Here is a 14195-nt window from a genome sequence, read left to right as displayed (position 1 = left end):
AAGCATTTCAGAGCATGTACAATGAATGGATACAGGAAATGTGTGCAAGAGAGTGGTATAAAAAGAGAGTTCATTCACTCCATAATGCTTAAACTTACATTGGGTAATGTATTAGAGGCTGATGACAACCATGGTGAGCAAGATTAAGCCTCACTGGCTTTGTTTTAAAATTTTTGGCCACACTGTGTGGCCACCAGCATGCAAATGCTGCAAAAATGCAGCAAAAACCACAAAACATTCATAGGCAAGGGTCCCTCTGTATTTATCCAGATCATCTCCCACCCTGTGCACTTCCACCACTTTCCTCCTCTTATCCTGATTCTTTGCCCTCCTGTCCCATGGACAGAGGAGCCTGGCAGGCTACAGTCCATGGAGTCGCCAAGAGTTGGACAGATTGACTAAACACAAAAACTACTTGCTTCCTTCTCTCTGTTCTTGATGAATCATCTTGGGCAATTCTCCTCCTTACCGACCCCAGGTCTTCCCCATCTTCCTCCCTCCCTGATAGGTCCCCTTGGCTTAATACACTGGCAGCATTAAGTTACAGACAGGAAAGTCCTCATGCAGTCGGTCCCATTCTGTCAGCTCCCTCTGTAAATCCTCTGGTAGCTGTGACTGGCTTGCTCTCAATCCCCTTATGACTGGCAGCTCTGGCCCTGAGCAGAATTCATCCCATGCAATTTTAAGATGGCAGATGATTTTCACAGGTTTAGGATGGACAGGGGTTTCCCAGGTGGCGCTAATGGTAAAGAATCTGCCTGCTGCTGCAGGAGATGAGAATCAAGTTTGATCCCTGGGTTGGGAAGATGCCCTGGAGTAGGAAGTGGTACTCCACTCCAGTATTCTTACCTGGGAAATTCCATGGGCAGAAGAGCCTGAACATAACCTATCCTAGGATGAAGAAGAAAAATATCCATAGCTTGAGACCCGAGATTTCAGGCAGAGACCTGGTCTTCCAAATAAATTCCAGTACTATATTGCACACTTGATGCTCTCTGACCATTCCCAAGGTCAAGAGAGCAGAGAGAGGATGGAAAAGTTCTAAGGGGTGCGAATTAAAGTCTCTTTTCTCTAAAGTAGCAAAGGAAGACTTCCCTGGTGGTCCAATGGTTAAGAATCTGCCTGTCAATGCAGGGGGCACAGGTTTGATTTCTGGTCGGGGAAGATTCCACATACTGTGGGGCAACTAAGCCAGTGTGCCCTAACTACTAAAGCCCATATACTCTAGAGCCTGTGCTCTGCAACCAGAAGCCGCTGCATTGAGAAGCCTGCACACTGCAATTAGAGAATAGCCCCTGCTCGCTGTAACTGGAGAAAGCCCGCGGGCAGCAATAAAGACCCAGCACAGCCAATAAATAAATAAAGGAGCAAAGGAAATGTGATCGTTGTATGCGTCAGTGAACCTTGGGATGTGAATGGCGGCTTTTCATTGGAATTCCAGATCTCAAAACCAGTTTGGTTGGTCAGTTATCAATACTCTCCATTGCCAGGTTGAAGTATTTATTGAAAAATTGAAAACACAGATGCAATGTATTATACAAAGAAAAGTCTTAATACCCATAATAAAAGTACTGCTGGAAGGAAACAAAGCCAGTGGCTACCTGCCCTGGGAAGGTAGGCACTCAGTGAGAAATGAAATTCATTTGTAGGAACTATTCTAATGGAAAATTGGGGGGAAAGGTTAAAAACAGAAGAAAAACAAACCCAACCCCACCCCTGCAAACCGAAACGTGAGAGTTTGTTGTAAGTTTGAGACAAGTGCGTTATCACCAAGATTTCTCCGAACCCTCCTCGGTCTGTCCCCATGAGTAGTATCAGCTTAATTTAGGGCCTTCAAACCTGAGGTAGTTGAGGGTCACCTGAAAGACATGTCTAGAAATCACCTACTCTCAGAATCGGACCCAACGATGTTTGACCAATTGTTTTGTGTTGCTTTGGCTCCTGGGGTAAGAGACTGAGTCACCACTGTGGGTTGTTGATCCCGTTTGGTCTGGACCTGGGAGACGTGAGCAGCAGACAGCTGGCCCGATTTTCCAAGTTGATGGCTGGCAGGCCCGAGGTGGTGGTTTTCTTTGTGACAGGCAGTGTGGTCTCTGGAGGACCGAGGATGGCAGAGAGAGGGCAAAGCCGGTCTAGGTGGAAGGCCAATGCCAGGACCGAAGGCTTTCATTGGTGGGAAGGATTTCCAGAGACCATGGAACGGTGGCAGAAGGTAGCAAGAACTTCACCACTCATTAAAGACCAAGGTAAGTGGAGCCAGGAGACCCCTCTAGACTAAGGAGCTGGCTAAGAAGCAGGCACCAGCCAGGTGCGAGCTCAGAACCAGCTCCTTAGCAGGAGGCAGAAGCAAACCAACCGGACTGACACGTGCTCGTGACCCCCACGGTACCCAGTGTAAAGCCTGTTGTCTGCCTTGGCAGCTCAGACACTTCCAAGAAAGGATGCTCTGGGCAGTGGTTCTTCCAGCCACTGGGCTAGGGACTCAAAATCAGGTGGGATCCCAGGGATCCTCCCGTGTGCAGCAGAATTAGCAAACAATCTAAATTCGAGTCTCCCTTACACTCCGCGCTCAGATACAGATTTAACCCCACAAAAGCAGGTCTTTTGATTTTTTTTTCCCTTATCGGGTGCACTCATATCCTAATTCTAGAGATGAGAGACACTGTGTCACAGAATTAAGATGATGGATACAGCTCTATTTCGACCTCTCGTCAGCCCTAAGCCATCTCTGTTGTTGTCCTGCCTTGCTGTGACCCACTTACACTGACCCATGAGACTCCAGTCACGAATGATATTACTCAGTGACTAAAAGACTGTGAGGTTCATCTTTAGCCCTAGGATGTGATTAATGGTTTAATCAAGGTGTTTCACACCCAGAATAACACGCTCATTTTTAGAACAGCCAAGGTACGACATTTTGATTTCAGCTGGAGAACGGGCTAGCTTCTAAGTCAAGTGATTATGAAAGTAATTATACCAATTCCGACATATATTTCTTCATGGGAGACTGAACTAGCCTGTGTTCCTGTGTAAGTAATTTCATAATTGTTTTATTACTCTGGAAAAGCTCGTCCAAGTTTTAAAAATTACTGTGGCTTTTTAGAGGGAGAGTCATTTAGAGAAGCCTAATGTGGCTCAATACACTAGATTTTCTGCCCCTTGGTAATCTGGAGCACATCATCTGAATGGCTGGGATGCTGGAAGCAAGGACCAGCTACCTTTGGATGCTGACCCACGCTGAGAACACACCAATCGGCTTAACTGGTACAGCGGGGCTAAGGAAGCTACATACACATCATTCCATCTGAGCCTTGGATGGAAAAATATCCATAGCTGAGCACAAAGAAGCAGTCAACATAAGACCGGGTCAGTTTCTATGGCTGCCGCCTCTTTAGCCCAGTTTGGAGAGCACACATTTGAGTCTGATAATCTGAGTTAATGGGAGGCAGCTCTTCAAGTGCCTGAGAAAACGGAGAGAGAGGGAGTTGGTGGTGGGTGGGTAGGAAGGAGAGTGGATTCACAGTGATCAAACAGGGGTCTCACAACCTGTCACGTAGCCGCACTCAGCTATGGTCCTTGGGGACAGGTCCTGGGACGTGCTTGTTGGCTACAATCTATGAGCTGCTACAGATAAAGGAAGGAAGACATCATCTGTCCAAGATGGGAAGGTCACTTAAACTCCGGAGTCCATCTGGAGGTGAAGTGCTGGCGAGCTGCCCGTCTCCAGGACACTGTTCACGCTCCTCCTTCTCATTCATCTTCCTCCTTCATTCTGTTCGCAAGGCAGCAAGGGCCCGGGACGTGTGGTTGGAAGGGGTCGGAGCCAGGGGTCCCCTCCCCCCTCTGGTTTTCCCTGACCCAGATTCTCTGAGAACTTTCTTGCTTCGAGATCCAAACTGGTAACAGACCAGATCTTGACCTTGTTTCTGCCTCTTAAAGACAGATGTCCCAGGGCAGTGATGCATGCCTTGCCATAGTCACACCTGAAATCTCAGTTGCTGCCAGCATTTTTTTTTGTAGGTTGCGATTGCTGCTGCTGCTAACGGAGGTTAGTCATAAATATTCAAGGTACCAAACCAAGCCCAGGGTTCTTTCCTGTTGGAAGCAAGATGGCCTGATCTTCTGGGTCTATTGATTAGGTAGAACATGGAACTCTCTCCTTGAGATTCAAGAGGATGCCAAGGCAGAAAGGGATTGGAAACCCCTCACATGTTCCCCCTTAGGGCCCTGGCTATGTCTGAAGGGAGGTGCCAACTTGAGGGACCATGGAACATTCCTTTGGGGGTGGGGGGGCAGGAAGTGTGGCAACTCTCACCGGCTGGGTTCAAGCATGGGGTAAAGGTTTTTTAGCCCAGTCATAGGGAGTTTCTAAGATGGGCGGGACTCCTGAAGACCTGGGCTGTATGCATCCTTCCTCTCCCTCTCTCTGTCATCCCCTTCCCTTGTGAAGGTGGGCAGAGGCTTTCGGCTGGGCTCCAGCTTTAGAAGGCAAGGCACTCGCTCTCCTTCCGCTCAACCCCGGGGAGTGGCCTCAGTGGACCCACACTCGCTCAGCAGGACACTCGGCTCGGGGGCTGGCGGGGAGCACCACGGCGAAGCCTGGTCAGCACCGTCGCTGTGAGCTGCTGTGGTTAGGGGGCCCGCAATAGCCCAGGGCTTCAGGGGTATCCCCTGGGAGAGTTGGCTATGTGAGTAGAACTTGGGGGAAAAAAAAGAAAAAAACAACCCAGCCAACCACCATAAGAAGCAGTGGGAATCCATGGAACTGCCCAAAGAGGGGACACAGCCTTGGCATTCTCTGCCAGGACGCTTCTGCTCCACTTCCGACTCTGCGCAGACTCAGGGTCGGGTCCCGGTTTGGAATCCATCAGCCCTCTGGTGCTCACAAGTTTGTGCAAATGATGAAACGGAAAAGACTGAAAGGAAGACAGAAAAGCCGTAAGATCTTTCCTCTCCAGCTCAGCAGCAGCAGCGCCCCCACCCCCCGCCAAAAAGGACATCAGATGTTTGGGGGTAAAGCAGGACTTTCCAGGAAGAAGGTCCCCTCTGTTGGGGTGGCCCTAGTCCCCCCTCCTCTGGGGGAGGGGCTGTGACAGAACCCAGATCATGGGCTGGAACACAGAGGGTGTCCCTGTGGAAGGAATCTTTGGTAGGCCTGGGGTAGACCCCCACGGTCTGGCCCGTGACTGGGGGCAGAGTGCACGCGCACACACACACACACACACACACGCGCGCGCGCGCGTGCATTTATGGGCAGCAAGGATTTACACTCTGACATGTGGGGCATCGGTGTGACTCTATTCCTTTTCGGTTTTCGCTTCTTGCAGTGTAGATGGTGGTGCTTCGGTTCCTAAAAGACAAGTTACTTCTGTTTCACAGTGTTTCGTACACGCATGCATTCATCTAACCAACAACCACGGCTGCCAGGTTGGGCTCTAAAATGCATGTGATCGTAAGTGAATCTCCCGGGTCAAGTGTCCAAGGAGGCATCTGTGGTGGGTTCCCAGAGCTGGCGAGCCCAACAAGAATCACGATCTTGGTTGATCAAGTTGGCCTCTTTGGACGTGTAGAAAAGCAGTCCGCTCAGATTCTGGGAGACCGGGAGTTCCTGGGCTGGTGGGCCAAACCTTCCTCCACTCCACCCTGTTTCTAGCTCTTGACTCCTTTCAGTTTCTGGCCATGGCTACCCATCACTGGTTCTAGGCAGCCGGAAGCTTGGAACTCACTAACCCTGTCTGCTGGGGTCTTCACCATTCTCTATTCATCCATTCACTACTCAACTGGATGCTGACCTAAAACAAAACTCCTGGGGGAGAAAACCAGGTTAACTGAGCCCGAAAGGCTATAGTGGTGAGTGGCCAACCACTGGTCAACATTTAGGTCTTGAAATGAAGTCGCTCAGTCGTGCCCGACTCTTTGCGACCCCATGGATAGTAGCCTGCACCAAGCTCCTCTGTCCATGGGATTTTCAAGGCAAGAAGTACTGGAATGGGTTGCCATTTCCTTCTCCAGGGAATTTTCCCAACCCAGGGATTGAACCCAGGTCTCTCACATTGTAGACAGACGCTTTACCGTCTGAGCCACCAGGAAGTCTTGAAAGGTGACTACAAAAGCTTTCTGTTCACCACGGTCTACCCCAGTTTGGGGCTCTCAGGCTGTTCAACACTAGAGAGAAGGGAGGCTCTGAGTACAGGGAGGAGGGAGAAGTTCCTGGTTCAGCTTTCCTGGAGGGGGAAGGCCCTCATCACATCCTCCCCGACCCCCACGGGCTGCGCAGTCCTCGGCCAGGCTCACCTTCCTCCCAGCCCTCGGCAACCCCAGCCAGCTCGTAGTGCTTTTTCCGAAGCTCTCCCAGTTTCTGACGCTCCTTCTGCAGTTCATTTTCCAGCTCTAGCACCCTAACCTGTGGGGAAAATTGGCCTTTTCTTTGAGCAGGGACCTGAGAACGGTCTCACGTCGACTAATCCCTTTCCTCTGTGGTCTGGGACTACTTCTCTGTTATGCACGCTGTTTCCATAGCTCAACCAGCCCTCAATTTCACCCTTGTCTCTGCTCTGATTTCTCCACCCTCTGGTTCATCCATCTATCCCAGGGTCTTTCTCACTGGGATCCTCTGTTGAAAATGAATGATGCTTTACGACCAATGCTTAAACGAGAGAAGAACTTATCTCATATTGCTCTGATAAATCACTAACTAAAAACCTACTGAATGTTTGTGAAAGTTGCTCAGTCGTGTCCGACTCTTTGTGACCCCATGAACTGTAGCCTGCCACACTCTGTCTGTGGAATTTTCCGGGCAAGATTACTAGAGTGGGTTGCCATTTCCTCCTCCAGGGGATCTTCCCGGCCAAGGGATCGAACCTACGACTCCAGGTCTCCTGCACTGCAGGTGGATTCTTTACTGCTGAGCCACCCTCAGCTATTAAATAAAAAATCCTGCCATTTTCAACAAATGGATGGATCTAGAAGGTCTTATAAGTGATATAAGTCAGCTAGAGAAAGAAAAACACTGTATAATCTCTCTTATATGAGGTATCTAAAAAACAAGACAACACGAAAAGAGACTCACAGATACAGAGAACAGAAGTTGCAAGAATGAAGGGGGGCGGAAATAAGTGAAGGTATTAAGAGGTACAAATCTCCAGTTATAAAATAAATAAGTCATAGGGATGTAATATAAAGCTTAAGGAACATGGTCAATATTATTGTAATAACTTGTATGGAGATAAATGGTTACTAGACTGAAGTTGATCATTTCATGGTATATGTAAACATCAAATCACTGAAACTGACATAACATTGTTCAATAAATAAAAACAGAAAGAAATGGGGGGGAAACATGGCGTGGGGGAAGGACAACTCTAATGTTAAGTCTATCTGTATGATATATTCTAATCCAGTTACAACCCATCTTTCAATCCCAGTTCTCTGTAAGTCCAGGAAGAAACCAAATACAATGGTTCTGGTCTTTTTGAGGTGTTGGGATAACTTAGGGTTACTACTGTGGAGGAAAAGGTACAATCTCACTAAAGGAAGGGTTGGTTCTTGGTTATTCCTTCTCATTAACTTTAGGAATTTTTTTTTATTGGAGTATAATTGTTTTACAATGTTTATTGGTTTCTGCTGTACAATGAAGTGAATCACCTGTATGTGTGTGTGTGTATATATATATACACACACACATCACCCGTATGTGTGTGTGTATCTCCCCCTGCTGCTTGGACCTCCTTCCTACCCCCAATCCTACTCCACTAGGTCATCACAGAGCCCTGAGCGGAGCTCCCTGTGTTATACAGCAGCTTCCCGGGCTATTAAATTTACACATGGCTATGTACATATATGGGCTTCCCTGGAGGCTCAGCAGGAAGGAATTCTCCTGCCAATGCTGGAGATAAGGGTTTGATCCCTGGGTCGGGAAGATCCCCTGGAGAAGGAAATGGCAACCCACTCCAGTATTCCTGCTTGGAGAAACCCATGGACAGAGGGGCCTGGTGGGCTACAGTCCATGGAGTTGCAAAGAGCCAGGCACGACTTAGCAACTAAACAATAAGTGTATATATGTCAATGCTACCTGCCCAAGATTCTGATCTTTCCTAATCAACTATCTCCACCTCCACTGTTTTCTTCCAGCATCATTTATGTTCATTCTTGGGGTGATATGTATATCTGTATTCATTTCTCCAAGTCTCTGACTTCTCCCCATGGAAATAATATTTGGGGTCAGTGTCATAGGCAATAGTCTGATTAAACTTACTGATGGAGTTCCTACCTGGGAATCCATCTCCTGCCGTTTGATCTGGGTCAGCGTAATGCTTGAGAAGTCCATGCTGTCTGTAAGAATGGGAAAACGAGGGTCTTGTTGAATGATACTCCAGCTGACATTTACTTGAGAAGTGGCCGATGCCAATGTTCTGCTGAAATGCCTGGTTTGTCATTTACCAAGAAATGCGTGGATGTAAGTAAGGGGCAGAGTAGAAGGAAGACAGGGTAACCAGGATCGGAACTGCTCCGTGCTCCCTTAATGGACAATTAGGCCTGGGGGGTCATTTCTGTGAATTCAGAGGAATGACTCAATGGAAAATCTAGCTAAGGCCTGTCCATATAGTGCTATCAATAGCATGCCCATGGGGTGTCTCAACTTACAAGAAAATAAGTTGGAATGTACAAAGACGAAAAACGAGACAGAATTTGGAAGCCAGCCTGTGGGAAATTGGGATGGTGGAGAAGAAGGTACCCACCCACACACGATGGAGAAGAAAAGCTCGGCTTCTAAAAGCCTACCTGTGTCCTCGATCTGTGATTTGCCGGAAATAGTTGAGGCCACAACCTCGGCAGTGGCCTGGTTTACGGCCCGAGAGGCCTGCAGCAGCTGAGCCAGGTTTGGGCTGTTCTTATCAGCTTTCACCTGCCAGGACCAAGCAGATTTAGGGTCACGCAACAGTCAACTGACGGCTCTTGACAAATGTATGGGCTCTGCCGTGGCCACCCACGAACTTCTCGAAAATCACTCCCTATGGGGGTCAACCGCTGCCATCACCCTCTAGTATCAAAAATCATTTCTGGCTTATTTGCCTGGTGGCCTTGAACTCTAACTGTATCAGTTTTTGAAAAATTTACATTTAATCAGAGGATCATTACTCTACAATATGGTGATGCTTTCTGCCATACATCAACATGAATCAGCCATACGCATACACATGGCTGTAGACCTTAAAACCTCTCTAGATCTTAAAACGCCCTCCCACCTCTCTCCCCATCCCACCTCTCTAGGTTGTCACAGAACACTGGCTTTGGGTCCCCTGTGTCATATAGCAGATTCACACTGGCTTTCTACTTTACACGTGGCAATGCATATGTTTCAGTGCTACTCTCTCAAATCATCCCATCTTCTCTCTCCCCTCTATTTTGATAAAGTGTTCCAGTTGTGAAAACCACTCTGGGACCATAAACAAGGACAGTAAAAGAACACTCCCCGGGGAACTATACACCCCGTGGAAAGATGCTGGTGATGAGCTTTGTGTTGGGATTAGTTGGAGCAATGGTTCGAATCTGGAGCCTTCTGAGAGGCAGACATTGGTTGTGGAACCTGTTGTGCTTACTTGAGCACTCCTTGAACGTATGATTGCTCAGGGGTAGGCATGGCTGGACCCTTAAAGGCCATTTGCAATAAAAGTGAGGAAACCAAGAGGAGTGCATGTGGAGAGCGGGGTAGAAGGGCGCCCTGCTGAACGAAGGCTTTTAGGAGACCCCTGGAGGCAGAATTTTAATTTGAGACTCCACCTACCTGGATGTTGGATAAACCGTCTGTTCTTGGGGCCAGCGCCAGGGTTCGGGTTTCTAACTTAGCCAGACCTTACAGTGCCCTGGGGCAGCTGTTTCCAACCTTTTTGGCACCAGGGACCGGTTTCACGGTAGACAATTTTTCCCTGGATCAGGGTAGAGGCTGGGCAGGGGCGGGGTGGTGGCTTCAGGGATGTTTCAAGCACATTATGTTCATTGTGACTTTATTATTATTACATCAGCTCCACCTCAGATCATCAGGAATTCGATCTGGACACTGGGGACCCCTCTCCCTCGTGGGGAGCCCATCACAGATCCTACCTTGGAGGCGGCTACAAGCTGGGCGGTGCTCGCAGCGATCTCACGTGAACACACCATGAGCTCCTCAAACTTCCCTCGGCCTTGCACCACCATATCAGCTGCGTCTCTTGAGAGTCAGGAGACCAGACGGGTTATGAAACTGACAGCTGTAACCCCTCTGTTCTCACTGAGACGATTTCCATCACCTTGGCAGACCGGGAACCCAGCCTGCCTGCCCCACTCCTGTGATGCCCCAGGAGACCCAGATTCCTTTTTAAACTTTCAGTTCTATTAACGTCCTTATTAGCAATCCATTTCTAGGGGCCAGATTTTTCCCCTCAGTTGTTCCCTGGGGTGGATCACTGGAATGGGGGTGGAGGTGAGGAGCCCTGGGTCGGACAGATACTTACACCAGGACAGTGGCTCCCCAGCCCACAGCTTTGGCGGCTGAGATAAGTCCTTCTGTCCATCGAGAATTCTTGGCATAAAACTCTTTAGGGGATGCTGTACCCTGGGGAAGAGAGAAGTAATAATAGCGACCTTTTATTGTGTACCCACTACCTGCCAAGTACTTTTTATATGTATTATCCCATGCAATCTTCACAGTAACTCTGAGGGGGGTGAACATTATTATTCCCATTTTACAGATGAGAAAGCTAAGATTCAGAGAGGCAAAAATACTTTCACTTAGGATACGCAGAAAATAAACAGAAACAAATCCTAGGCTTTTCTGACTCCAAAGCTGACAGCATTTCCATTACATCCCAATATCTCTATCTTGTACATATAAGAAAATATATAATGGGACTTCCCTCGTGGTCCAGTGGTTAAGACTTTGCCTTCCAATACATGTCGTGCAGGTTCAAACCCTGCTCAGGGAGCTAAGACCCCACATGCCTTGTGGCCAAAAAACCAAAACGTAAAACGGAAGCAACGTTGTAACAAATTCAATAAAGACTTCGTAAGTGGTCCACATCAAAAGAAAAGAAAATATACTATTCATGCTGCTGCTGCTAAGTCGCTTCAGTCATGTCCGACTCTGTGTGACCCCATAGATGGCAGCCCACCAGGCTCCCCTGTCCCTGGGATTCTCCAGGCAAGAACGCTGGAGTGGGTTGCCATTTCCTTCTCCAATGCATGAAAGTGAAAAGTGAAAGTGAAGTAGCTCAGTTGTGTCTGACTCTTCTCGACCCCATGGACTGCAGCCTACTGGGCTCCTCCGTCCATGGGATTTTCCAGGCAAGAGTACTGGAATATATGTATATACAAATAACTTATTTCAGGGAGTCTAGTTGCTCTCTGCAATTTGCCAGAAGAGGACAGTGAGTACACAGTCAGTGATTAAAAAAAAAATTTCTGGGATTTCCCTGGTGGCTAAGATTCCACGCTCCCAATGCAAGGGGCCCAGGTTCGATCCCCAGTTGGAGAACTAGATCCCACATTCTGCAACTAAGACCCAGTCCAGTCACATGAATAGATATTAAAAACAAAATTATTTCTGAGGGGTCGGAGGAGTGGGAATTCGAGGAAGGCAGTCAAAGGTACTAGGGATATAATGTACCACATGATAAATATGGTGAACATATACCTATGTGTTAGGTATGAAAGCTACTAAATCAAAGCTTCCCTGGTGGCTGAGATGGTAAGGATTCTGCCTGCAATACAGGAGACCTGGGTTTGATCCCTGGATTGGGACGATCCCCTGGAGAAGATCCCCTGAATACTGGCAACCCACTACTGTATTCATGCCTAGAAAATCCAATGGACAGAGGAGCATGGCAGGCTACAGTCCATAGGGTGGCAAAGAGTCGCACATGACTGAGCGACTAACACTTTCATTTTACTTTCAAGAATAGATCCTAACAGTTCTCATTACGAGGAAAAAAAAGTTTTTTTCAGTTTCTCTCATTTTGCATCTATAAGAGACGATGGCTGTTCACTAAACTTCCTGTGATAATCACTTCATATGTGTAAGTCAACCAATTACTCTGTACACCTTAAATTTACACAGCGTCATATATCAATCAGGGATATACGATTGATATGGAAGATCCCCTGGAGTAGGAAATGGCAACCCACTCCAGTGTTCTTTGTTGGGGGCCAGAGTGAGGTACTCCGCCTGTGACAAAGGTCATGAGGAAGGAGGCTCGACATAGGCAAAGGCGGGATCGAGCCTCAGGAGTCCCCCTGGAACTCCTCGAGCATCTACCCCCATAACCAGAGCCTGCCTACTTTACTACTTTGTGCTCACCTACACTTCTGACTTTACGGGGGGCTGTCCCCCACCACCTCTTTTGGAGAAGGAGTTAACTTAGAGCTCCAGTTTATAATAATTCCTGGGCGTGATAAGAGTGTTTTAACCTACAAACTCCTCTGAAGGTTCTCTAGCCTGCCTGACAGGCTTGTCCGGCCACATGTGATTGCTCACAGCCTCCCAACCAATCTTGAGAGGCACAAGATGCTTTAAACCCTCTAAAAACAGGTTCCTTAGAAAAGTTAGAAAACTATAAGTATAGTGGGCTAATTAGAAATTGTGTTGGTGAAGGGTTTTTCATTTGTTGAGCCAATGTTTGTTGCTAAGTCTCCACATCCCCTGCCCTTACACACATTAATGAATATATAGAAGAAATAAGTATTAACCTTTGATATTAATCACGTTAGACCTTAGGCTAAGTAAATTCTTTCCTTAACGAAAACCCACTACACCCTCACCCTGTAGGAATGTAACTTTACTTGGGTGGCGTCTGTTTTGAGAATAATCAGCCCTGGAGAAATAAGTGTCCTGATTGACTGACCGCTGTCACAAGGAGAGGGTCGTAAATTGTCAGCAGGCCCCCCTGGCCAGAAGATGATGTAACACCCCTAAGACCTCTGTATACATTTGTGTGAAGCACCTGACTTTAATAAAAGTCAGGACTGCTGTCCCCACGTGACTTTTGTATAACATCTTAGTGTATAAAAACAGACTCTGGAAAATAAAGAATTGGGATCAGTTTCTCGAAATACTGGTCTCCCCATGTCGCTCTCTCTCTCACTCTGGTTGAGTCTCCATCTGGAGCGCGGAACCCACCATGCTTACTAATTATGCCTGGGCTTCTAAGATCCGACCGGGGAGGCCTCAGTGTCTCCTCTCCTTCGGGAGAACGGAAGGACGCCTGCGGCCTACGTAAGTGGTGCAAACTTCTTGTCTTGAAGTTTTATTGGTCTCCCGCGTAAACCAAGCTACTCAGCCTCTTTTCTCCACTGAATTTTCCTACTGAGCTATCCTCATCCTATTACTCTTTATATCTTTGATAAAATATTTAAATAAATAGGTCGCCGACGCCGTCCCCGCTTCGAATACCCTGGATCAGCCGGGGCAGGACCCCGGCAGTTCTTGCCTGGAGAATCCCAGGGACGGGGGAGCCTGGCAGGCTACACAGTCCATGGGGCCGTAAAGAGTCGAACACAACTGAGCACACACAGAAAATCACCTCTCAGACTGATAAAAAGCACTACCAAAGCACATGTGCCTTCGTTCCTTACAGGACTGTTTTTAGGCTCATAACCCCTCCCTGGACCACTGTCTCCTGAGCAGCAGCTGCACACAGGGATATGAGAAAGGAGAAGAGAGGGTGATGATGCCAGCAAAGGAATGAGAAACTTGAAGGGACGCTGTCAACAAGTGACGGAGAGAATCTGTCTGCATCACCCAGTAAACTGCTGCTAGAAGACGGGGGGGGGGGGCCTCCCTGGTGGGGTCCAGTGATTAGGACTCCGAGCTTCCACTGCAGGGGGCTGTAGGTTAGATCTCTGGTCAGGAACTAAATCCATTTGCCATGCTGCACAGCCAAAAATAAGAGAGAGGGGCATGGCAGAGCCTACAGTTGGCAACTAAGGTCCTCATTTCCTTCTCTGGGGGCTCGGACGTGCAACGCACACTGAGCTTCCCTGGGAGGTTCCAGTGACATCGGTTGGGGTGATGAGCCTGTCGCTGGAGGCTCTTGCTCACTGCCCTCAGGGGACCTGGCTGCGCCCCAGCTTCTTTCCATGGCATTTGCTGATGTCCATGGGAGTGGCAGCTGGACCCTCGGGTGGACACGCATAGCTGGATGGCATACACCAAGACTTAGCCG

General features: G+C 48.2%; 1 protein-coding gene across 4 annotated transcripts in view; it reads right to left on the bottom strand.

Moving 5' to 3' along the window:
* Positions 1–1483: 1483 nt before the first annotated feature.
* The window catches only part of HIP1 (huntingtin interacting protein 1), a 137866-nt gene continuing 125154 nt past the window's right edge, over positions 1484–14195 (bottom strand). For 2 of the 4 annotated variants that reach the window (XM_027528228.1, XM_027528227.1), the window contains exons 26-31: positions 10491–10591; positions 10102–10207; positions 8782–8905; positions 8270–8331; positions 6295–6403; positions 1484–4916 (exon numbers count right to left, since the gene is read on the bottom strand). In XM_027528228.1, the coding sequence (XP_027384029.1) occupies positions 4840–4916; positions 6295–6403; positions 8270–8331; positions 8782–8905; positions 10102–10207; positions 10491–10591 (579 nt within the window). In that variant the 3' untranslated portion in view covers positions 1484–4839. Of the gene's footprint in view, positions 4917–5268; positions 5351–6294; positions 6404–8269; positions 8332–8781; positions 8906–10101; positions 10208–10490; positions 10592–14195 lie in introns of all 4 variants that reach the window. The other 2 variants (XM_027528229.1, XM_027528230.1) reach the window with 2 other exon arrangements.

The sequence above is a fragment of the Bos indicus x Bos taurus genome, chromosome 25 (genome assembly GCF_003369695.1).
Source record: "Bos indicus x Bos taurus breed Angus x Brahman F1 hybrid chromosome 25, Bos_hybrid_MaternalHap_v2.0, whole genome shotgun sequence".
NCBI classification, from domain to species: domain Eukaryota; kingdom Metazoa; phylum Chordata; class Mammalia; order Artiodactyla; family Bovidae; genus Bos; species Bos indicus x Bos taurus.
This window is presented reverse-complemented; position numbering and strand designations above follow the sequence as displayed.